Source organism: Dermacentor variabilis, chromosome 1 (genome assembly GCF_050947875.1).
Source record: "Dermacentor variabilis isolate Ectoservices chromosome 1, ASM5094787v1, whole genome shotgun sequence".
NCBI classification, from domain to species: Eukaryota; Metazoa; Arthropoda; class Arachnida; order Ixodida; family Ixodidae; genus Dermacentor; species Dermacentor variabilis.
In genome coordinates this window covers 149,882,708-149,908,919 of record NC_134568.1, presented here as the reverse complement: position 1 = coordinate 149,908,919, position 26,212 = coordinate 149,882,708, and the positions used below count along the sequence as shown (strand labels likewise).

Sequence of the window (26,212 nt, the reverse complement as noted above, 5' to 3'; positions counted from 1 at the left end):
TCGTTTCCTCTTTACCGTTTTTTATGCGTCGTTTATTATTACAGAAAAAAATCTCTGAAATACTATTTTGTTTGTGCATTTTGATCACGAGCACTGTCATTCAGACGTACCCCTCACGCCCCCCCCCCCCCTCCCACCATCTCCCTATGCCGTAAGAATGCTGGAGTTATCGTAAACACCTTCATAGGAAACTTTCTTTAGCTTTCTCAAGGCGCAGATAACTATTAGCATTTTTACGGTCCTGTGCTCCTTGAATGTATGCAAAAAAACTTGTGCTGTTTACAGCACAGACTATCATTTTTGCTTGCAGGCACATTGTCGTGTGTGGACACATCACCTATGAATCTGTGTCCCACTTCTTGAAAGATTTCCTCCATGAGGACCGAGAAGATGTAGATGTAGAGGTAGTTTTTTTACACAGGTAAGTCTGATCCTGTCGCCTCTTTCCGGCAGTCCGCACACTGATCGTGAAACACTTGCATTATAGCAAGTTGTCACATTGTAGGAGTGAGTCGCCCTCTGCAGATTTTTTGTACTTTGTGCGTCACAAAATAGCTAATAACTTTACTCGCGTTATTTTTCTTTAGTCTTCTGCTATGATTGAGGACCTTCTGATTCGTAAGCGGTGAATTGAGGACAATGTGCGTTATTTTATGCCTCATCGTCGCCAACTGTCTTCGCCTAAAGGTCCTTCTTTTAGCGTAACAACTGCCATGGTAAGCTCAAGATCGACTTAAGTGAAATCAACAGACTGGCCGATTTTTGGCGGGAACAGTTATGGAACATGAACAACAACTCACGTGCATCAGAGAAACATAGCGAAAGAAAGATGAAACACACTTGGTTTGTTCTTTCCACAATATCCAATCCCACTCGCTCAGCCTACCCATATCGCCTTTAACATAATCTAACAGTGTTGGCACTGTCGGTTTTTTTCGCTTGCAGAAAACCTCCTGACCTCGAGCTGGAAGGTCTGATAAAAAGGCATTTTACAACAGTGGAGTTCTTTCAAGGCAGCGTCATGAATCCAATTGACTTGCAACGAGTCAAGGTACATCTACAGACCTTGTATTGCGCTATCTTTTGTGTTTCTCTATATGTATATAAACTTCGTGATGATTGACTCATGGGGGTCATTGATAGGTGCAACTTCTCTGTGACTATACCACGCATCTGTGAGTGTTTCTTTTGTTGCGCAACCCCGGGTATTTTAATCCTGTTTGAATGATACTATGCCTCAAGGAGTAGCTCTGGATGGGCACCAGTACTTCTCAATAAAGCGCTTATAAACCAATCCAAATACGCCGAGCCAATCATGTCATCCCGCACATAAAGTGTAACACGTGCCGCATTTTCGGTTTAGGGGAACGGGTCAACTGACAGGCTTTCAAACCTTGATTCGCAGGTCCATGAGGCAGATGCATGTTTGGTGCTGGCAAACAAGTACTGTCAGGACCCGGATGCAGAGGACGCTGCCAACATCATGAGAGTCATCTCCATTAAAAACTATTCTGATGACATCAGGGTCATCATTCAGTTGATGCAGTATCACAACAAGGTGCGCATTTTACCGGGTCTTGAATCTGTTGCCCCACTTTGTGCTTGTGACATTGGAAATGTGGCCGATTGAGCGTGCGCACGTTATTGAGAAACAATTCCAGTGCAACTGGCGGAGATATGCTCTTCACTGACAAAATAAAACGTCTTTCTTTACTTTTTTTTTGCAGTTGCAGTTGCTACGTTGTGGTTAAATGATTTATCTGAAATAAAGAGATACTTTCTGCGTCACAACTTTTCCCTAGCTTATTCTCATTACTTAGTCTCGACACTGATGTTTCATTTACAAAATCGAGCCTATTCAAGCAGCGCGAGTCGTGTCGTCAATTATATTTCAATTCCACTAGTGTCGTATCTGCCGCTCACGGTTTCCGGTAAAATGTCCCTGACAAGTAGTATTCTGACTTTCCGGAAGAACAGAGAAAAATGTCCCCTGGTAACGAAAATTGCGAATGTGGTTAAAAGTGAAAAAATGATGCAGGTCCAACTCACCTGATGGAATCAGAGACGCGAAGCGGTTAAAGAAAGGGGGGGGTGCGAGGGAGAGAGCGTGCAACTGATTTTATTATGCAGAGCGGTATTGCGCGATAACGGTTACCTGCCCGCCAGTGAAGACGGCAGGGAGCGAAGACCCTCACCACGTGACCCACGTGACCACGCATTATACTCTCTTCGGGAGCGGCCCCCTCTGCCATGACACTGTATCCAGGGTTGGCGTTGCGACTAGAGCGAGTCGATCCTGGAGATAGTGCAACAGTAAATTGCACTTCTCTCGGCGAAATAGCGACGAAGGAGATGCGCCCAACCTTGAAACTTAGGAAAGTAAGCATAGAAAGCTTTATTAAAGGAATTGTGCTTTTCATGAAGTATATTTGTGACAATAGGATATTTTGGTATCGTTTGTTTTCTCACTGTGTAATTCCGTAAAAGACGAGGCCAGCAGCCAGGGCACCTGTAAGCATTGTAAAGATGGTAGTGCTATACTGAGTGTCAGCTATTCGTCAAAACAGCAGCACCTACTAGGTACGGTCACCAAAGTCTGGGAGGGTTCCCAAAGAAAGCTTCGCTTTAACACACGGAAACGTTACGGCCTTGAAGTATTTTCTGTAAATAGCTGTGATGCGTGAGGGGGGGCAACGTTGTCGCAACGCTGTCATTGCGGCAACGGCGCATCGTAAAGGCATAAAAACTGTTCTCCTCTGAAGACTCCAAAAGAGTGCTCAGCTCGAGTGGATGCATGCTTTCGAACTTTCTACATTGATCGCTAAAAGCTGTTGATCTCCTGTGGTATAGCGCTTTAGAATTATTATTCTTCTGCGTGCGCATTTCTTACCACTTATAGCCACATCTTTCGTCATTTCCAGAGAACTACGGCTGGAAATACAACGATTTCTAAATAGAAACACAGGAAATACAACGATTTCTAAATAGAAACACAAATAAAGATTAGCTAAGATCGCAAAAAATAAAAACCAGAAAACCGTAAGCTTCCTCATGGGACGGATAATTACCAACGATTAAGATTGTCACAAAGCGTGCTACGCGCAGTTCGAATATTGACGAAAGAAAAGGAGTTATCCAGCGGGTTAGCAACTGCTGTTCAGTGTAATGAAAGTACAAAATCTTCGTAGAAAAAAGAAAGAAATCTAAGGCGCGAGAAACGACATTCTCTCTTCTTTTTTTTTAAATTTTGCAGGCTTACTTGCTGAATATCCCCAGTTGGAACTGGAAACGGGGAGATGACGTGATATGCGTGTCGGAGCTGAAACTCGGCTTCATTGCACAAAGCTGCCTGGCCCCCGGTTTTTCAACCATGATGGCCAACCTGTTTGCTATGAGATCCTACAAAACGGTGAGTCGCCCGACTTCGCTCCATTTTAATTGCGTTCATAAATCATGTGTTTATTTTCCGCAAAAAAGAAAAAAAGAAAGAAATGAAGAATGATACGCATGTAATTTACTCATGTTTACAGTCGGAAATTTGCGCGCGCGCGCGCGCGCGCGCGTGTGTGTGTGTGTGTGTGTGTGTGTGTGTGTGTGTGTGTGTGTGTGTGTGTGTGTGTGTGTGTGTGTGTGTGTGTGTGTGTGTGTGTGTGTGTGTGTGTGTGTGTGTGTGTGTGTGTGTGGAAGGGGGGTGATTTTCGAAAAGCAGTTTTTCTTTGAAGCCTTTCAATTAAACGATCCACTCTGTTTCTATGTCCACCGAGTCTGCGTAGCACAATAATGTTTCTCTAAAACCAACCTGTTACTCGTGTTTTTTACTCCCGTTATTCTAGCGAGTGCTTACGTATTTTGTTTTCATTTTGGTGCCACGGTGCAGTGGGTTTTTCTTTTGTGCATCTCACAAGAACCATCTGCCTCAATGCCCTATTCAGGGTGTGAATGGTATTCGAAGGAATACCATTCAGTGAATATCTTTGCGTGATACTGTAGCATAGGGGCAGGCTTATTTTATTTGATAACTCGCATTTGCACTTCGCAATGTAATCGCAATTGAACGGCTTGTCACGGAGCTTTGTTTATTGTTCTTTATTAAATGTGATCAGCTCTTGAGGATTTCACTTGTGCCTTCCTTCTAACGTTAATTGCAGGAAGTCAGCTTCTTCAAGAAACTATTTGGTGTGAGTGAGTGCGTTGGTGATAACGAGGCGTAGCGCGTAGCTGGACTGAATTGGATGTAGGTAGAAGCGGGCAGCCTTCTTGTGGGGTAGAGTAGTGCTTGCATTCGGTGTCACGTCTCGTTGCTTTATCGGGCGGGCGTAGAGCTTTGTGCAAGTGAGTTCGTTTAGAGACGGAACACTTTCAGTGCACGTTGTTTAACTATTTTTCTTAGCTGAGCAGAAAACAGCAGTTGTGGGATAGCTCGCATCCTGGGCGGCGTGTCTCCTCCTACGGTGCTTTGTTTCTAACCCTGTGCTCCGTCTTTCTTTCTATGCGGGTTCGGCCTTTCACTCCGGAAGTAGCATGCAAAACCACATCCTTCTCTCGCTCCCTAACTGTGGTATGCATAAAGTTCAGAGGTGCTCTGAGGCCACCTTTAGGGTGTTGGATAAGTGAAACAAGTATGGGCTTCAGTATAGTGGCTAGCCGGGCTTGTTGATACGCACACATTCTTTTGCAAACAACGCGAATAACGGGACACAGAAAGAGGCACACGACACACGCGCTGAAAGAGACACACGACAGACACAGCGCCTGTGTCGTGTGCCTCTTTCTGTGTCCCGTTATTCGCGCTGTTTGCAAAAGAAAGTACGGGCTCGACTCCCACACAAAACAAAATGGAATATTTAGGATGGTCTTGTAGAACCGCGACTAAACCTACTATCTCACTTTGTTTTTCAGTCTCCTGACATGCCCGCATGGCAAAACGATTATCTGTGTGGCACAGGAATGGAGATGTATACCGAGAGCTTATCCGCCTCTTTTACAGGCATGACCTTTCCTCAGGCAGCAGAGTAAGCACTTACTGACTCGTTTACTCTATTTTAGATTATTTTTTCCTGCATTGGAGACTAGAGTGAGCATGTCAATCTTCGCCACGAGCGTTTGCATCGTCATTAACTTACTTCATTCCTTCACTGCGGCCGAAGATTTCGCGTTTACAAAAGAGAATGAATGCGTGTTCCATTCCCGTACATCGCAGTGAGTTTTATTCAGTGCACTTGGTGGCCCCAGTGTGGTGGTGGAAAGCTATGCCATGTGGATTCCTTCGTAAGGGCGCCGTGTAAATGATCGGACACGGCCACCAGTAGTAAGCTTTAGAACATCTGAATGACGGAGGATGACGTTGTACTGGTTTAACCACGGCGTGCGCGTGGGTTTCTTTCTTTTTTTTCTACCGCCGCTTCAGCAGGGCGAAGGGTAAAGGGGAAGAGGGCAAGCATCACATTGCGACGTTTCGTTTTCTATAGTTGAGTCCACCATGCGCCTCTTGCCGACAAATTCGCGAGGCTTTATTAGCGGTTATGAGAGATCCAGGGAAAACACGGGGGGAAGGCGGGAGATGGAAATTCAAGACGATGAGCAAAACGAGAACAAGGTGAAAGGAGGCTCCTGCTTTCACTTTGTTCTCGTTTTGCTCATCCGTTATGAGGTTATGAGGTGGTTTAAAACTATGATGCTGACTTTTACTTCCTTTTTGCGCCTTGGTTACGTTGTAATATGCTATACTAGTGTAGTAACATTCAATGGTCATTTTCAAAAACTGGAGCAGAGCCCTTTGCTTCAGCTGCTTTAATTGCTGTTGTCGTCCTTTGTGCCTGATGGAAACACTCTGTTGCTTTTCAGGCTTTGCTTTGTGAAATTAAAACTGCTACTTTTGGCCATTGAGGTGGCTGTTGATGAAGGTTCGGACTCCAAGATTGCCATCAATCCCAAGAAAAAAATAAAGATTACTCTTAACACTCAGGGGTTTTTTATTGCTCAGTCTGCAGACGAAGTGAAAAGGTAACAAGATTGCTGTTTTTTTCCTCTCTCTCACCATCAGTGACATTTTTCTTACTGACCGTTAAAGGCTGATTTAAATTTTGTTTTCTCTTTCCTAGGGCATGGTTTTACTGCAAAAACTGCCACGAAGACATCAAAGATGAAAAGCTCATCAAGAAGTGCAAGTGCAAGAATCGTAAGTGTTTTGAAATGTTGGCACATCTTTCATTCAGCCAACAGTCAGCGTCACAATCCAGGTTGGGCGAAGACGAAGCTTCTGAGTGTTGTTCCTTTTTGTTTGTTTGTTCGTTGCTAAGCGGCTAAGTGTTTGCTAGGAAGCGCCGTGATCGTAAAGCACATCTCGCCCACGGCAGTGTTCCACCTGTGTTTGAAACAAATCCTTAGGCTGAGTGTTCAAGCGCCGCTTTTTTGCCCTGGCAGTGAATGAACAGGTGGTCATAAATGTGTGCCCCGCTTTGCGTGAGCTTTCTGTACGGTCACACTCGCTGTGCTCCAGCTGCCACGATGAACACTGACTGTCTTGGCAAAACCGCTTTATGCACCGCCCTATCTGAGAGCTGAAAAACACACTGAATCTGCTCTTCTACCCTTGACATGAAATGCTTGCTTGTCGCTTCATGCATTGTGCACTATGTTGTTTACTTTGAAAAGGCAAAAGTATGTATTACATGCTCAACACAACTTCAGTTGTGTGAGCATCTTATTTCTTTTGTTTCTCGTTACGCTCCGTTTAATGAAATTGGCAAATTATGTACAAATGTCTTGTTCTCGCGTTTCCGACAAACGAGCGGGCAGCGTACGCTGAAAAATTTCACGAATGTGTTAAAGCTGTCTTATTCATAAAATGTACTGCAATACTTTTTCTCACTTCTTTAAAAAGAGTTCAAGTGAGTGCGCGAAATTTATTTATGTTCATTTGGGGCTCAAGGCTGCTCCTCCGAGTATTTGCCACTTCGAATTCTGTTCATCACGTCTGATAATCTGTGAAACGAAATCGCTTTCTATTTCAATTCCAATTCACAAAATGAAACCGTTTAGTTGTGTGTGCGAGCGATCGTCAAAAAAGAAAAGTAATAAGAGCTAGACTGTACTTAACAGATGGTACATGATCGCGCTTAAATCATTTTATCTTCGCTTGACGCGCACCATTTTCTCAGTCGTACGCTTTTTGCACGTTGAAATTGTCGAGCTCTGGGCACAGAATGAACCACGAAAGGCATCAAGAGCTTGAACTCGTACCGCTAGCGCTTTCATTTAACACGATGCCGTACTTCATGGCCACGTGTTTCTCCTTCTAAAGATGTGCCAGTGGAACAGAGCAGGTGGGTAAAAAAAAAAATCTGACGAAACTCATCTCACGGTGAATTCCGACGTTAATGCGATTAGCATTGGAGCAATGCATCGGCACACCGTATCGCAATCGCCGAAACGCGTTATATATGAGGTGTGCATGTGTACGCGCTGCTCTCTCGCGCTGCTCTCTCGCGCTTCGCTGCGCCACCTAGCGTCACCGCAGCATAACCAATGGGAAGACCCAAGTTTGCGTCAAAGTGGTTCATTGAAAATCGGCACATACTCACACATAGCCACTCACCCAAGATGGCTTAGAAGGCATTCAAGAGCGGCACAAGCCCAGGGACCCGAGTTGGCGTGAAACAGGTTTCTTGAAGAGCGGCACATATACCCAGTGAACCAAACTGAGGTCAACAAGGTTCACTGAAGTGTGGCGCATACCTAGTTTCACATACCCAGCAATACATGTTGGCGTGAAACGGGTTTACTTATTAACGACACATACTCAATGTCACATACCCGTGATTCGTGAAGTTGGCCTGATAGTTGGTTTCGAACGCGGTTCCCTCATCACAGCAGCCCTATGTTCTAACCATTATACTGTGGACTACCTGCACTGACACAAGTTGAGACAGACAGACAGACAGACAGACAGACAGACAGACAGACAGACAGACAGACAGACAGACAGACAGACAGACAGACAGACAGACAGACAGACAGACAGACAGACAGACAGACAGACAGACAGACAGACAGACAGACAGACAGACAGACAGACAGACAGACAGACAGACAGACAGACAGACAGACAGACAGACAGACAGACAGACAGACAGACAGACAGACAGACAGACAGACAGACAGACAGACAGACAGACAGACAGACAGACAGACAGACAGACAGACAGACAGACAGACAGACAGACAGACAGACAGACAGACAGACAGACAGACAGACAGACAGACAGACAGACAGACAGACAGACAGACAGACAGACAGACAGACAGACAGACAGACAGACAGACAGACAGACAGACAGACAGACAGACAGACAGACAGACAGACAGACAGACAGACAGACAGACAGACAGACAGACAGACAGACAGACAGACAGACAGACAGACAGACAGACAGACAGACAGACAGACAGACAGACAGACAGACAGACAGACAGACAGACAGACAGACAGACAGACAGACAGACAGACAGACAGACAGACAGACAGACAGACAGACAGACAGACAGACAGACAGACAGACAGACAGACAGACAGACAGACAGACAGACAGACAGACAGACAGACAGACAGACAGACAGACAGACAGACAGACAGACAGACAGACAGACAGACAGACAGACAGACAGACAGACAGACAGACAGACAGACAGACAGACAGACAGACAGACAGACAGACAGACAGACAGACAGACAGACAGACAGACAGACAGACAGACAGACAGACAGACAGACAGACAGACAGACAGACAGACAGACAGACAGACAGACAGACAGACAGACAGACAGACAGACAGACAGACAGACAGACAGACAGACAGACAGACAGACAGACAGACAGACAGACAGACAGACAGACAGACAGACAGACAGACAGACAGACAGACAGACAGACAGACAGACAGACAGACAGACAGACAGACAGACAGACAGACAGACAGACAGACAGACAGACAGACAGACAGACAGACAGACAGACAGACAGACAGACAGACAGACAGACAGACAGACAGACAGACAGACAGACAGACAGACAGACAGACAGACAGACAGACAGACAGACAGACAGACAGACAGACAGACAGACAGACAGACAGACAGACAGACAGACAGACAGACAGACAGACAGACAGACAGACAGACAGACAGACAGACAGACAGACAGACAGACAGACAGACAGACAGACAGACAGACAGACAGACAGACAGACAGACAGACAGACAGACAGACAGACTCCGGTAAATGGATGATGTACCTTAAAATTACCAATCGCATTAAAATATCAGAAAGCTTATTTCTTTCTTCTCTGGTAAGCGGCTGCTGAAGTAGATACTAGGGCTCTTGTCCCTCAGCAGGCCATAAACCGTTTTTCATGCTCGTGAGTGCCGCTTGAATGGGTTGACTTTAATGGTGTGCCCTGTTTTTAAAAGAACAATTGAATGCGCGACTGACGCGATGTAAGTAATTATCCGCCCAAACTGCGATTCTAGTTGGAAATGAATACTTTAGGGCTTATGGCCGGGAAGCAAATGCCGAGTCTGCAGCCTTGAACAAATGAACATTTTGTGCAGTGAATGTGATTGTGCATTTAACACGAAACATTTTTTTTCTGTTTACCTCTTCTTTTATTTCATTATCCACAAAAAAAAGCATGCCTAGGTTTACGCACCTGCAAATAATTGTTTTTCTTTACATTGGCATACTGCGCATTGACCAGCAAGGGCATTCGGCCCCATCAACCAGCGAAGAGTTTCTAAAGGAGTAATGATACATCACTTGCAAAACTACTAATTTCTCTAAGCATCTATAGGACTAAAGTATTATTACTTACTAAATTAAACTCTGAGGATAGTTCTGATACATTTTTGTTTAAGTGTATAACATGTGCAGGTGTCATCTTCTTCAGTTCTTTAAAACAAAGCGATACAAAAGTGCTAACGATAAAAACTGTATTTTCTTTAAAATTTTAGAGAATATTGAACTAAATTTTGATTTTCAGTATGTCGTGTGTTCTGACCATGTCTTACACCCAACAACTAACTGTCTATCCTTTTTTTCTTTCTCTCCCCCATTTTGCTGGCTTTTCTTTTTACCCGTGTTGCTGCCGGAGTTGGTCTGTTTAAAAAGGGTGTCAGGGCAGTACAGGCAGTTAGTCGAGCAAGTAGGTTGCCTTCAAAGTATCTTTGTTAAATGTTGTGAACGTAGTACGTGTGGCCAGCAGTCCAGAGCTGGCACTGGAAGCTGTGAAAGAATACGCAGCCTGACTGCACTTTTGACGACTTTTGGATAAGGTCCGTGCTTCGTAAGTTCAGGTTCAAACATTTAATGTGGACTGCACTCTAAACTTAATTAAAAAAATTATTTGAAATAGTTCACGTTGATAGCAGCTGTACGAAAAGCTGAAAATATAAGTGCCATGTACAGCTACCTAACGCGCAGAAAGTGCCGACGTTTTAAGTCTACATGTGCATATTTAACTCGTAGCTTCCTATGAACAGCTTATAAAGACATTTCCACCAGACTCAGGCGGCAAAGAAATATCGCAGCAAATATAATTACCGCACAGCGAATAGTTCCTGTAGATGGGCTTGCAGTTAATTATGCGCGAACAGCAATCACATTGACGCTGTACAACACAAACATGACAAAAATTTTGAACTGAAGTTTCAAATTTTACCGTTTGTTGTCAAGTACTGAATCGATACGTCGGTATAATAGTCATTTCCGGCAAAATGCCCATCCTTCGTCAAACCATGCCTGCGCTTGCGCTCCCTCGAAGTTCTGTCTGACGACAAAAGTGCAGTCAAGCAGCGTTTCGCTGTAATTGTATTTCGACGTGTAAATGTGACGTAACTCTGTTGCCCGCCAAACGCATGCCTTCCTGTCAACGTAGCATGTCTCTCACTTCCTCACGTGCACGTCCGTAATTATTCGGCGTGTCCGCATGCAAATGTCTGCCTGTTTGTGTATGAATGCATGCCTTCTCTCTCACCTCCAGCCTGGTTTGTACGACATGCGCTCTGCCACGGCACTTCGCCACTTGTTGCGTTCTCTAGCATGCCACCATACTGGCCTACCGTTTCTGTCAAAGTTGTCTCCTTCACTACTGGTTCCGCACCGCCCAGTCTACGCCCCGTGCTTTATTGCCATTTAGCTAATACCGTAATTAGTATGGCTGACCGCCCCGCAGAGCTGTTGAGTAAAATAAAAAAAAACTGCCTAGGCAAAAAAAGAAAGAAAAATATATATTGCGGAGGACCAGAACAACACTGTTGCCGTGGCAATGCGTATATACTTCACGTACGTAACAGCCGCGTGTTTAGCATGGTCGAGGACGTGAATAAATTTGCCGATGAGTGTGTCTCACTCCGCAGAAACTATCGGAATGCGAACATAAACGAAGTGAGCGCGTACGTTATCATCAAATAAGATACCCAGAAGAGCAGCGCGGATATGGAACAGTAGGGACGTGACTTACCAAGTTCAGCTCTTAGACGCATTACTTAATGACGAGTGACTATACTACGTGCCTAAAAATGTCGGGCTAATAATTTTTGGTGCTTCATGCTATGCATAATATGTTCGCGCAGTGTTTTATAGCTTGACTAGAAATTATGTCCAAATATATTTATTTGCCAATGAATCAGCCATAGATGGTGTGCCAGATTCCTGAAGGACTATGTAGTTCGGCTGAAGGTGACCCCATTACGATAACACTCGACTTCGTAGGCCATTCTGCACCGTTATAATTTATCCAAAATCTTAAACCGCGACCAATGGCAGTCTATTTAATCAGCACTATAATTTTGTATAACCCCAAGTAGCCATTCCCAATTGCACGCCACACGAACTTCACGCGTCTAAGAATGCACCCTTCTTCTAAATTATTAACTCAAGTTTGCGCGCGAATAGGCGCTTTAAGAGGACATCGACTCTAATAGTGCCTAAAGAATAAAAACCCCACAAAGCATGATGCATCCCAGTATACAAACCTAATTACGTTTGCTCCGTTATGTACCTATGGCACTCTACAAAAATAATGTACACACGCGCTTTTATCCCGAATGCTGTTGCTGCTTTCTGTGTAACATCCCTCTGGCCGAAATCCACTGCGCGCGTACATCACGCAGTCTGCAAAAAGTGATTGAGAATATAGTTTGAAACAATGAGACTGCACATCCGACCACCGTTGTTTACGACGAAAGCTACTATCGCAGTCACTTCAAATCAAAAAGCGAAGGAAACCCGCTGAAACTGCTCACGCGCTGCATCTCGGCCGTTTTCGCTCGTGATGCCTACAAGCCTTCTTCGCGGAAAACAGCGGCGTCGATGGAGAACACCCTGCTCCAGGAGCTGCGTTTTGGGCAAGGGTGGTTGAGACTGAAATGGAGGGCATTTATATTATCTAAATAAATGAAGTTACCTATTCTCTGTTAAGGCTAAACTTTCGCTGCGCGCACAGGACCTATAGGGTAACGTGCATGCGTGTTTATCTTCTCGTTAACGGACCAGTACAAATGGCTATGAGGTTCTCCGTTCTTTGTGACTTCTTTTCCGTCTGTAGCCTGTGTCACATGATCGTGCGTGCTTTTATGTGCATGTGTCCTGTCTTTAACTGCTGCCGTCTTTCAGCAGGCATTGTTCTTCGGTAGTGCTTACCACTGAGCCACTGGCACGCTAGTAACGTGGGTGGTTGTCTTATTCACTAATCCACAGATGAAGGTCTGCATAACTCCAATGTTCCCACTTTCACACCACCCGAAATACCCAAGAGAGTCAAGCTACGAGGTAGTCATCCTTTCACTAACATCTTCTGCTGTAGTTTGCATGCTGACTGTGCTTCTGAACTGCCGCCCGCCTATAGGCGTGTACTAAAAATCGGGCACGTTGTCATTTCTTTTGTGTTCTTTCCTAGTTTAGCTTGTGAAGAGTACTAGAGCTTCACTTGATTTGTTTTGCTGTTTTTCTGTCTAGTTCACACTTGCACATCGACAATCACTTGTTGCAACTGTAGCCGTGTTCTTGTGCCGTTTCTGACGACTCTGTGTGCGGAAATTCATTTTATCTAGCTTTTTCTTTTACATATGTGTACAGCTTATAACACCACCAGAGCAATCTGGACATGCAACACGGTTTCACTTGCTCGCAAATAAGTGGCGAACTAAGTCGGTGGGCTATTAACGACAATTGTGCTCGTATCTTCGTGTGGCATCGTCGTACTACTCTAACCAAAGGATAGCAAACATGCTTTTGCTCCATGCATTTCTTTGTTGTTGCATTAAAAGTACGGTAGGGCGGAGGGTTCAGAGACATTTGGGCGTTATAGAGCCGTGGTACTTTTTTTCGTATAAGTGAGAGTAGTCTTCTGATGTTCAGTGCAGCACTTTTGCGCACAAGTTACCGAAAGCAAAAGAGCATATGAGCTGAACTATATTGTTGACTACTTAATGACAGGATTAAGAAATGACTTATGTGCTCAAAAAGCACGCATATAATATTACATGCACTTAGAGACGGCAATTTCTCACGTTCTTTCACTTGCTTGCTTCATTATTTATGCTGCTTACATAAAAAACAACACAAAGAAAGCTAGCCCTGGCAAAGACTTGCACCTGCTATAGCGCCCTACTCACCGTTTGTTGGCTGCTGAGAAGTGCGAATGAGAAAATAAAGAGAGAACACGTTTTGTGCTTTGCAAGTTCTATGCTGGCTATGCGGCGATAGTTTTCGTCGTAACTGAGAAGCGTGAGAACTTAAGATTCTGCGCTATTTTCTTTGAAGCGAAAATTCACTACGAAGATATTCCCTTTTTAGAATGCACTGAGTACATTTTGCTCATTGTGTGAGACGAATTCCTCAGATGCTTATGGCCAGTTAGCTTAAAACATTACTGCTGCATGAAACCGGCACGCACTATTGTGGCTCATTTACTTGCTACAAATGGCTGAAATTGCAACGTCATAGGCGTCAAGATATGAACACATAGAAAAACCATTTCTGAAGCTGCGTACGTGCAAACGGTATTGCTTTGCGTGAAAGTATTGATCGGTACGTTTGTAATCCGACGAGTTTTGAATGTATCGCAGGCCGCGCGTTCGTCATACCTTCAACAGCTGCTTCTGCCTTTGTTGACTTCTTACGTAAACGCATAAGACAGGACTGAAATTTTTATAGCGCTCTTTCTTCTTTAACAAGAACTTATATTGGCGTTGTGCACTACTAGGCAATGTCTCATATGCAGAGTTCGGCACTAACAGCAAGCGCCCTGAGCTATGCCGTATTCTCCTTGCATTTTGGCCAAGCTGGTGGCACCAAAACTTGCAAAGTTTACTTGTTCATTCGACGAGTATGACCATTCCATTCTTATCAATTTAATGAAGCAAGCGCGAAAAACAGAGAACGTACACAGGAAGGCAGTGTTGAATGGCAGAACTTGGCGCGAACTTCCTTGAGCGCAGCCGAACTGATTGGGGACATTTCAGCGAGAGCCTGTTATGTGAATATATTCGAACTCGATACGATACATTGACGTGTTGAGTCCTCTTTCACATTTAGTCTATATCGCAAGTGTTACACGCGGTTTCGACTATACAATCGTTACACCATTACAGCTCAGCGAACCCGCCACGGGTCCGCCTCTATGACGCTCCGCTGCTGACCATAGCGTCGCGTGTACGCTTCTCTACCGCGACGGCTGCGTTACGATGTGGGTGCGATGGCTGTGTATTGAGAATTCGGTGGACGTTAAGGAAGTATGGATAGTCTAAATAATTATCTAACGCGTCCATGTTGTGAAAATATGGTGGCCCTTAAGTAGTCAAAATTATTAATCGAGAGCATCTCATTACGGTGTTTTCAGGTAGAGCAGCTGGAGGCAACAAAGCTACTTGCGTACTTTGCACTGTAAACGCGCACTTGCGCACCCTTGATTTAGCGGATGACATAAAGCATCTGAGGTGTTCACTCTCCTATACTGGGCATAACGTGTTTAAAAGACCAAATGCGAACTGTTCGTTTTTTGTGTTGATTTGCACGTTCTGTTTTGTTTTACTCACCTAGTTGAAGAAGAAAGCTTTACCTACACGGGTACGTTCATTCGCTGTATTTGACAGCACTCAGTGCCTCGCACGTTTTTCGGACTACGTGTCCGCAGTTCCTTGTTACTTTTTGTATACTGCTAGGCATAGCACAAACTTTTTTGTTTCATCCAATGTAGAACCCAATAGTACAAGAAACTAGCCTGCAAGACTTGTTTCTTGAAGAATCTCGCGAGGCCTTAGGCTGCATGCTGCGATGTCTGTTGTAAGAATGCTTCAACAGGGTTTGCGAGGTCCACGCTGAGCCATACGCTAGAATACCCGGCAGACAGCGACGTGCTACGCAAAGCTGTCTGCCTACTTTAAACGACGAGGCAGCAAAGATTCACAAAAAAGTCATTGTTGAAGCCATTTTTTTTGGATGCTCGCAACCTTGTTTAAGCTCAACATCGTTCTCGCGTTTATCTGTTATGAAATTTTTTCTCTCTCACTGCATTTTGCATGCTTCAACATATTTTTATATCAACTAAACTGCCTGATTTCCCACATGCACCTAGAAGCTGTGCATGCCCTGCTTATGCGTTACTAGATTGTCTTACGACTCCTGTGAAAATAGTTTCTTAGTTAACTGTGGGCTTGGTTCGCGAGCGTTAGACTGAGGCGGTACCTTTTGTATGGCTGATGCCCTCCAAGACCCTTGCGTAAGCTCTCCTTTTAGGAAGCAATGATATTTACTGCACCTACTCTTGCACAGGCTCGATGCTCGAATTTTTCGCAAAGGACGCCACATAACTGCGGTATAGATAAACTAGCTACAGGCCTATATATATAGGCCTGTAGCTAGACTCTAAAGGCTTCCGAAAGAAAGAACGCATGAGTAGTAATACGCCGCATTCCCGCATCTGAAAACATGTTTCCTAACTGCGCTGGCGCGTTGTATAAAGTATAAACCGAACAAGCTAATCCCGGCATACAAAAAAAAACTTTCTTATTGCCGCAAAAAAAAAAAAAGTAAGAACACTGACGCTTATTTTTTTCAATAGGGATTTGTTTGAAATTTACCGAGCGAAACCCAGGGACACCTTTCACATTCTTTTAAACAACGCCTCTGGTTTTACCCGTGGAGTTAAGCTGTTCTGACTTATTTTGTAATTACATCTTGAATTACTCGGTAGTGTGAGCAAGTGCCGTTCTTTGGCATAAAGCTTTTCGTCAAGGACACACCTTTGAGAATATTTTTGCTTCAGAGAGATTTTGGTTTTCTTGAGTTTTACATAATCAATAAAACTGAGCGCATATTTGTTTGGTCAGATTATCTTTCAATCAAAGAAATCCCTGCTATCGTTAAAAAAATAAGCTGCTTAACCAGCCACAAATTTCATAGCGTTAGTCACGAAACGCAAAACCTAATGTGACATGTTTCAGACATATCTTCTTTTTAGTGAGTGCCCGACATTTTTTTTTCTCTTCGGTACAAGATTCTGGTTTCATTCTTAGAGACACTTCACTGAGGGGGAAGCACGAAAAATGCACGTTGCAGAGCTGTCAGGATGACCTTCGTGATCCTTGTAAAACGAGCCCTATATTTACGTTTACAAAGACACGGTCCAAATTTTCCAGGCACAGTAAGAGGACGGAGGGCAGTCGTCTCCTGCTTGCCCAAAAAGCTCGAATGAATGGCGCAGGGATAGTCTTTCAGATGTCTTTTTTTTTCTCCTTGCATTTCGTGCACAATCAGCCACTCAGCCTCAAGTGGGCAACAACAACGACCAGAACCGCGTGAGCTCTGCACCGAAGCCAAAGCCAAGTACAAAAAAACACGACCAGAGCAATTCGCTGACATCGCCCAACGAGCGCGGAGGACGCTCTGCTCCCCCATCCTACGCCAGGTAAGCCCTGCGGCGAGTGTCGCATGCACCGACAGAGAGACGTGTCTGCGCGTGCGCTAAGCTGGCCATCAGTACACCTTGATGCCTCAGTCATCGCGCCCATGATCTGTTTGCGCAGCCTGAATCGCTTCATCTGACTCGCCACGGAGCGCCCAACTAGAACGCAGACAACCACAAAGAGCGATCGCCATCATAGCATCAACGGAATTACCGTGAATATCATTCGGATGCAAGCGCTGGTCTATTCCGTGTCGCTCTGCCGAGTGCAAAAAAAAAAAAAAAAACTCGGAGTCAGGCTAATGGCACGAGTACACTGCCACTGTTTTTTTATCCCCAGGTCTTCGCGTACAACGTACCATAGGTACTAAATTAACAAGTGTTGTCCAGTGTCTTTTCTGAAATTCCTTTCCCATTTCGGAGGCTTCAGCTGTGACGTTCATGTTTACTCGCTCGCCAAACAGCACTTTCGCGTTGTTCCCAAATTGCTTTGGAGAGTTATGAATGAATTATGGGGTTTTACGTGCCAAAACCACGATTTGATTATGAGGTACGACATAGTAGGGGACTCCGGATTAATTTTGATCATCAGGAGACCTTTAACGTGCGCGGGACACTGGCATTTTTGTATTTCGCCCACACCAAAATGCGGTCGCCGCGATTTGATCCCCCGGCCTCGTGCCTAGTAGCGCAACACCGCTAAGCCACCGCGGCGGGTCCCTTGCTTTGGAGTCGACACAGGCTGCGCGCATGAGGTGCCAAAATGGTTACAGGGTGCTCTGTTGGAGAAACGATACGGCTCCGAGATATCGAGATGTTTGACGCTCAGAGCAAGCGAGGCACATTCGTTTGCGATTCTGCCTCGTTATGTCGCGCTCTTCTCTTGTATCTATGCTCCGCGCCAGAATGTGCCAGAGTCAGATCGCTTCACTTGTATATCTTGCTAACGTACGCACCTTTACAGCTTCGGCGAACGGATTCAACCGGCGACACGCCAATCAGCTGCTGTGCCTGTGAAGGCATCCTACTTTGCCGAGTCAGTTAGCTGTGCAAAGAGGCTCGACGGGAAATACCTTTGCTTTTGACGCGTCACGTGTACAGGCACGCAAAGCGAAACAAACGAATCTTATCAACAAATACTGCGGTGGAACTTAGCATGCGCAAGGGCGGCCACGTGAAGCAGACAAAAGAAACTCAGCTCAAAATGAATCAGTTAGAGTTGCATACGTCGTTCCGGAACGCTTCCCTAACTCAACACCTGTCTGCCTTCTTGTGGATCTCATAAGTAGCCAACAAAGACACCAAGAACAAGACAGGAGAAATTACTTGTACTTACTAATTCAATTAAAGAAATCATAAATTAACGGAAATTAAAGTGGATGAAAAAACAACTTGCCGCAGGGGGGGACGATCCCATGTCTTCGCATTACGCGTGCAATGCAAGTGGTGGCGCTGCCTAACACTCCCAGGGTTAATTCTAATAGTAAACACATAAATACCCCGGAAAGTGGATGGGAAAACGGCGCCGTGGTAGCTCAATTGGTGGAGCACCGCACGCGTAACGCGAAGACGTACCGCTCCCCACCTGCGGAAAGTTTTTCATCAACTTTAATTTCGATTAATTTATCATTTCTTTTATTCAGTTAGTAAGTACAAGTTATTTCCTCTGCGTTGTCCTTGGTATCCTTGTTGGCTTCTTATGATATGATTAATAAAAATCGGGCCCCTCAGTTAACCTCATTTCTTCTCGTTCTTGTGGATGTGTCACAGCTGACCTGCTCGCGACATTTAACTTGTGTTCAAACTATAGGTCATGCTAGAAGCAGGAGTCGAGAAAGGCTACGTGTCATATTTGTTGATCTCAATGACGAAACATCAAATGAATAACCTAAATAATGCGTAATTAATGGTCTTCTTCGTAAGGGCCTCTTTATCTGTTTTGACCAGCTTAATCGGATCGCAATTATTCGGATATCATCATTCGATCTTTGACAGTAACTGGCAGCGACGGCACCAAGGAAGCAGCAAGGAAATAGAACGGCGCAGCTCTTACATCCGTGATGCCTTGTTGCTATTTCTTGGCTCTCTCTTCTTAGGTCCATGCGAGCTCTGGTACTATCAGGAAAGAAGCCTCACGTATCACGGCACGTGTGAAAAAAAAAAAGAGTGAATTCTGGTGCAACCTCGACGCGCCACGTAGAGTCGAGAGTTCTACAACTTTTCGCACAGCACCTGAGTCAAACCTCTCAGTTTGAGGCGAGATAACTGTACGTTTAGGCAGTTCAAGGCCCGCATTCACAAAACATTTCATGACACCAAGGCCAGTACATATCTGGCCACGGCAGTAAGCCTTTGCTTGCCCGTACGCGCTTATTCACACCGTAATCAGCCATTTGAAGCACTGCAACACGAACGTCACTATCACTGAACGAGCGGCATACGTACTACCTTTGTTCTGAGATATGCTATTCACAGAGATAAAGTATGCGCAACAGACAGTTAATTTGGCAGTCAAGAATAGAAAAACCCTGCATCAGCGAGGCAAGCATTCTTGATTTCATCACTTTCTTGTATTACAAACAGGTAAGTGAACTTATTGCGTGCTCAGCTGCTGTGCGTCATTGTTGTGGAAATATGAAGCGTAAAACAGGCGTCATGCTTGAGAACAAAATGGCGAAAGCCCAATTCGTTTAAGAATGCGTGATTAATAAGCGTCTTCCAACCTGACGTGCTTGTTCAACACAGATTTTCATCTTACCACAGCAAAATCATTTCGCGCTTCAAGTGGTCAAGAAAAAAAAAAGAAGTATCCATAAACACTTCAGCATATTCGTAACGACTTTTAAAAAAGCAACAGTGTACATACCATTGTTGAGAGACTGCGGTATCTCTATTCACATTGGAGAATAGTCGTCGCCAGTGCGCTGGGAAAGGCGTGTGGTGCAGCCCAACCGAATTCCTCAATGTCGAGAGAACTCAAGAGCTCTTTCGTGGACAGTTCGAGGCGTCACATTAGCTAGTTTCACAGGTTCTAAATGCCACAGAGTGATCACCAGCCATAAACATTCCAAATCGGGCTAGAGAACCGCGACCGGACCACTTAAACTGATCTTGTTTGACCAATGTAGCTTGCTGTATATGTCCTTTCCCGTGATTCTACATTTAAATAAGCACTGAAAGAAAGCAGCAAATTTAAACTCATAAATGAATACTGGTAAGCGTAGTTTTTTTAAAGGACAAAGAAGACACCGACACACCGGACAAGCGTTTGTCCCGTGTGTAGGTGTTTTCTTTCTCCTGTAAAAAAAAACTGCGCTTACCAGTATTCATTTATTAGCATGAACCAACTAGCCCAGCAACAAATTTTATTAGCAAATTCAACATTCAAGTCCCTGCGGTCCCGTTGACTTCCGCGGTAACCAAGCACTGTCCAAAGTGGTGGATGCTTAATCTGCTCAAGCATGACTGCAAAAATTAAGACAAGTGTTTAGTAACAACTACGCTTGTAAGGCGTTGCTCGGATAGACCTTCCACCAACTAGGCGCAAGTGTTCTAGCGAGGTGATGACCGCGACAACTTGTCGTCTGCCTTGCGGGTTTTAGGTCAAAGCCAAAAAGCCCCGCTGGTTACCACGTTCGCCAAAACAGTGTCATATTAATTCTAATACTGAAACATAAACTGGATAATTGTCATAAACGTGTTTTTTTAATTATCTTTGTTCAACGAAGTTTGCCAATTTCGCCACGAGAATGGCAGAGTCCTGTTAAGACCAGCGGAGGAGAAAGTAATTTTCGTTATCAAGTTTGGGACGCTGCTCGCCATCATCCTCTACCGGGTGGTCGACGTATTGATGCAAGACTGACGCCACTATTTACCTTGTCCGGCTGTGTAAAGCTCTTTATTCTTCTTTTCAAGGGCACTTTTCAGGCACGTTTCTTTCCCGATGCAAAGGCGTGCAGAAAAGGTACCGAAACAAACTGGGCGCTCTCACATGCCTTGAAGCACGCCCGTCTCTCTTGAAATCACCGCATCAGCAGCATCCGCTTTCTCGAACACTCGATTTTTCTTTTCCGTTCCTGCCGCAACCTTTCTCAAACTTGCGCACCTCTCGGCACGAGCGTCTCTCCACACACTTTCACTCACTCACTCATTCACTTTCACTGCCGCTTGCGTGTGTGCGAGATGGCGCGACAGGAAGCGGGCTTCTCTCTCTCCTCACTGGGATGCACTCTTTTTTTTCTCGCAGTGGCCGTTCGGTGATGAAGCGAGCGCGTACACGCACTCACTCGCACTGCGCGCGCGCGTGTGTTTGTGTGCCACGCCGCGCGCAGCCTTGTACGAACGCACTCGCGGCCACCTCACAGCAGATTTTTGTGTATGTTCCCCTCTCTTTGCAGTCCTGTCTCTGACACTTCCCACGTCACGCGGACGGCTGCGCCCGACATGTTTGCTGGCTTACACCTTGCCTATGAGGTCAAAAAGCTCATGTATGCTTTCCTTTTCTCACTTCTCTCTTCTATCTATCTCTCCTACGTTTGACTGCCTCTCCCAGCCTCTTTGCTGGCCCCTTCGTTCCTTGTTTCCCTGTTTTTTTTTCCTTTCTATTTTGTCTTGTACGTGCACTGTAGAGGTCGCGACGCACGCATGACGCTCACGCTATGAATGCTTACTCAACCGCTCCGGCCAGTTGTTTGTCCGAATGCCTTTCTGCAGTCTCGACACGCTAAGGTCCGCAGAGGCCGCACTCGAGAGCGCGACAGAGAACATCAGATGCTCAGTTACAAAAGAAACGCTAAAGCGAAAGTCCCGGTTATTTTCCAAGGCGTGCCTTTAAGTGTGCCTTTTGCTCGCTTCTGCCCCAGCAGGGACACTCTGGCGTACACGGGCGTCTCAAATGTATATGGGGCATAGTCCTAACAAGCGTTGAAGTGTTCTTGGCGGTGACAGAACATAGTCACCAAAAATGTCATACTTCATTTATTGGTGTCACGCCCTCGTAGCGCATGCTTTTGGCATTGATAGTTTCTTTTTGCGGAAAACCATTTGTCCATATTTTTTTTCTCCGCCCGTACGGCCCGTACTACCACAACTGAAACTTCCAAGCACCGAGACTGCCGCTTTCATTGGCATAATAATAAATAATAATAAACGAGGCATACGGATGCCTCTTTTATTGGCGTACTTTACCTTAGACGACAGCGGACAACGCCCTTTCATTTTAAGCGAACTGTAGTTAACTGCCACACCGGAAACTGTCTCTACACTACGCTGCATGGGCTACTACACTGCATGCAACGCTGAGAAAGCAAATGCTTAACCTTGCATTGCCGCCTGCGCTTACAGTTTGCCAAAGAAAAAAAAGGCTAAAATTAAAAAAAAAACTCAAATGTATTGCCTCTACAAGCTACAAGCAACGTAATCTAGAAATTCTGTCCCTTTGCCACAAACAATACAGTTTTTTACACTAATTTTTCCTGGTCGTCACTTAACGAAAATGTAATTTTCAGAAACATTTCTGTAGTGCGCTTTCCTTATTCATCTGCACACGCTGTAAAAAATTTCAGTAACCAAACGGCACGGGAGCCACACTACAGTTGAATATACGAGTGTTGTAGTGGGTCATCTACTTCGCCCTTGGCTCTCAAAGGCTCTGGAAGAAAACGACAGGAGAGGAGCCTTCTTAACCTCCGTAGCATAGCGGCGCAGGGAATACAACGTGATGATCATTGAACGACTCCAAGTCGACTTTGGTCACCTTCGTTTCGGCGCTGAACTTCTAAAGCGGGCTACAGGTTGCTGTTTCCGCTGCTACCTTGCAGCAAAGCTTGATCTGTATACATTCTGTGGGCCACCTATTCAAAGGCCGCGGAGGAAGCGTCTAGACAGAAACGGTAATATATATAACACAAAGCCTACAAAAACAAATCGAGGTGTAGAAGGGCCGCAACATATCACGAGGTTTGTCACAGTCTGCATCTATGTTATAGACGACAGCCGAACACAGCCAACCAACGCTCAGAGTAGCAGAGACGATGGGTCGTGTAATAAGCGGAATCATGTACTTCGAAAATCGGTTGAGGTTAGCATGATCTCGCGCGCCCGCTAATCAAGCTGCGCCATGAGGCACTGAAGTGAAACGTTGGCGCGCTGAAGGAGTCGCCTAGAATTTAACGCGTGCATATCGATATTGACTTCGCGCGCCACTGCTGATCGAAGGCGTTTTAGAGTTACAGCAATGCTAACGCTTCCTGAAGCGTATATTTGTAAGCCTCCCACAGGGCTGGTATGCTTGAATCGCATGAAACTGGAAAGACGCCATCCCATGTCCGCTGAGCTCGCAAAATTTCTGCTTCGTGGGGCCGAGAATGAAGCTAGAAAAACAATACTCGCATTTTCGCTTTATGATAAGAATATACCAAAACGAAAATATGTGAGCTGGGGCTAACCAAATGCACAGTGGGCCACTAGGGCTGAGAGCAGCAGCAATTCTCTTTGGCGTACACTGCTCATCAGCTACCTATGTGTATGAGTTTCACATTCATCACCACACACATGTGCTGTCCTTTTTTAATTAAAGCGAAATGAAAGGAGAGGTTGGCACAGTTTTTGGCGCCGCGGTCACTCCTTCTCGCAGGGCAAGAAAACAAAAGCACAAAAAGGTGATATGCACTGGCGACAGTCAAATACTACCAGCATTTGCAAAGTTCTTCCCACAGAAGAAAGTAAAAGGACACTAAGAGACATGCAAAATTCCTGCCTCTTATAATGTGGTGATCTCTCGGACTTGTAAGGTTGCGTTTCTCATCTTTCACTGTCCGCTTATCTTAGCCTTTAATTATGGCGCAGAGAAGCTACAGTTGGAGCTAAGATGAACTGGTCGACGGTAAAGTTGCAGGGCATCAAACAATTATAAGCTCCCCAGTGGGCTGGATCTAAGAAAACGCTGTCATTCCAAAAGTACTTTCCACTTTTCCGAGCGGTAAGCGAAAGTCCGATGTGATGCTCTTACTTGATTTCAGTTTTAGAAATTCGTGCTAATAGCTTCTCAGCAGATCGATTTACCTCACTCACAACACACGTGAGTGGCTCCTCCCGGCATTTCTTACCGTTATGCTAAGGTGCAAATTAGATACACCGCCTAGGCACAGCCTCTATGCGCACAAAGCGCATTTCTCCCATTGACTTTGGCGGGGTTCTTTGCCCACGCGGTGCCTAAATCCTACGATGGTCATTATTTAATCGTACACAATGAATAAATGCATGGGGGTCTCCGTCCCCTGCACACCGAAAGCTACCAACCGTTGCAATTACTGTCACCCGCTAAAGATTCAAATTACAGCGGCCTCTGTGGTAGTGCTGATGTGAGAGAACTTGACGTGGAGATCGGTCTGCTCACGTTCTACGGCTTTCTGGACTTATAACGCAGAGAAAGTTCGTGAACTTTACGTGCTACTTATTGGCGAAAAAGTTGATGTTGGTGTGCAAGACGACCCATAAAATCGACAGAAACTGAGCCGCAACTGTACGCAACACCTCGGCTATTGTTTTTTTTTTTTAATGCGAAAGCATTATCGGTCTCAATACGCGAAAATGACGCGTTGTAGTCTGCGGCGTGACCGAATGATGGTACCAAAAATGGCGGACGGCGAATAGTAAAAACACCTAAAGATATACTCGGATTGACGTCAAATTTTTCATGGAGGATCCTGCAAACTAATACCTTAGAAAAGAATGTGAAGTAAATTTCCGTCTGGGTAGGAATCGAACCTGGACCTCCGGGGTGCGAGACGAGCACGTTTCCCCGACACCACGGCGGCTCCATGGTCCAGGCTGACTAAACGTGTGGCCTGGTGGGTGCGGTCGTTGGGCACGTGGCGGCACAGCCAATGGGTAGGAAGTGGCGCCGCGTCATTAGTGTATAAAATGAGTGTATAAAATAAAAAGCGTTAATGTCCAATTGAACGCCGCTGAGCAGTTCTTCGAATCATGAACTCCTCGCGGGCAAGCGAGCGCGTTGACACGCTTGGCGCGTTTTCGTTTAAGCCTTACCGAGGCGCAGCTAAAACGCAGGCGAGAGCTTGCGCAGACAAGGAACGCGCAGAAAAAAAAAAACACATTCCACCAAAGCGACTATGATGCTTTCGCATTCTTCCCCACGTAAGCAGTCTTAAGTGCCTGTACCGATATTTTTTTTTAATTCTAAGTTTCCTTATTTAGATTAAGCACCGTTCGTCCTCGCTTTTTGAGACATGCACAAGAAAAAAACTTGGCACGTGCTAGGCTCCATGTCGTTCTATGGCTACTTTTGTGTTGTGGCTTAAAAAATTCAGTGGCGATTTAGTGGTAAATGCGTGTTAGCCTTACTTCGCAACAATTTGTGTCCCGGATCCATTTCAACCGCGTTCACCACAATGGAAGGTGTTGTCCAGCTCACTCGACACACGTCCTGCCTCTGACAAATTGCCACTGACATTGATCCGCTCAACATATATATATATATATATATATATATATATATATATATATATATATATATATATATATATATATATATATATATATATATATGCCACGTGAATGACTGGCTTTCCACGCTTCAAACACATTTTTCCCACTTTGGCACTCCTATTACTCACACATTAAAAGCGCTCCGTAGCGTTGGTCTTGAGGCTAGGGCGAACGACCTAATCTATTGCTGATCTCTTAAACAATAAATATTGGCCTTGTCCGAATATACCTAGTTTTATATCACAAAAGGAACGTAGACAGTCAGGTATTTTTAAAGTGGAATTAGTTTGTTTTGTTAGATAAGGGAGCCAAGCACGTAAAAAAAAAAAGGCTAAACAAAAAGTGAACGCACGAAGGATGGGCGCCTCTTTTGCAGACGCTCTACTCGTTGTTGAAGTTTGAACGATCAACCGGCATCGAATACTGTATGTGTACTGCGTCCCTTTCCAAGTTCTTTTCTTGTACCGAAGTCATGGTGTTATCCTCTATTTGAATAAATGGAAAGGATCAATCGAGTATCAGGTCCGCATGGTAACGAAGTTAAAGGGTGGCATGTTATTTTTGTGCAAATGGCATTCTCGTAAATCTGGGGTGCCTCGTAGTCTTACTCTGCCCTAGAACCACTACAGGCTTTGCGCAAATTATTTACATAAGTGATTTTTCCCTCACAGATCTTCACCGCACATACGCATGCTTTGTGCAAGGGTCTTTCAAAAACTAACTGGCAAATCAGATATGTTTA

At 45.0% G+C, this 26,212-nt stretch overlaps 1 protein-coding gene across 1 annotated transcript in view; it reads left to right on the top strand.

Moving 5' to 3' along the window:
* The window catches only part of slo (calcium-activated potassium channel slo), a 207,979-nt gene that overhangs the window by 160,378 nt on the left and 21,389 nt on the right, over positions 1-26,212 (top strand). The window contains exons 11-21 of the mRNA XM_075697538.1: positions 311-421; positions 946-1,051; positions 1,406-1,558; positions 3,254-3,409; positions 4,900-5,012; positions 5,845-6,003; positions 6,102-6,178; positions 12,756-12,827; positions 15,099-15,125; positions 16,815-16,965; positions 21,360-21,449. Coding sequence (XP_075553653.1) covers positions 311-421; positions 946-1,051; positions 1,406-1,558; positions 3,254-3,409; positions 4,900-5,012; positions 5,845-6,003; positions 6,102-6,178; positions 12,756-12,827; positions 15,099-15,125; positions 16,815-16,965; positions 21,360-21,449 — 1,215 coding nt within the window. The remainder of the gene's footprint in view (positions 1-310; positions 422-945; positions 1,052-1,405; positions 1,559-3,253; positions 3,410-4,899; positions 5,013-5,844; positions 6,004-6,101; positions 6,179-12,755; positions 12,828-15,098; positions 15,126-16,814; positions 16,966-21,359; positions 21,450-26,212) is intronic.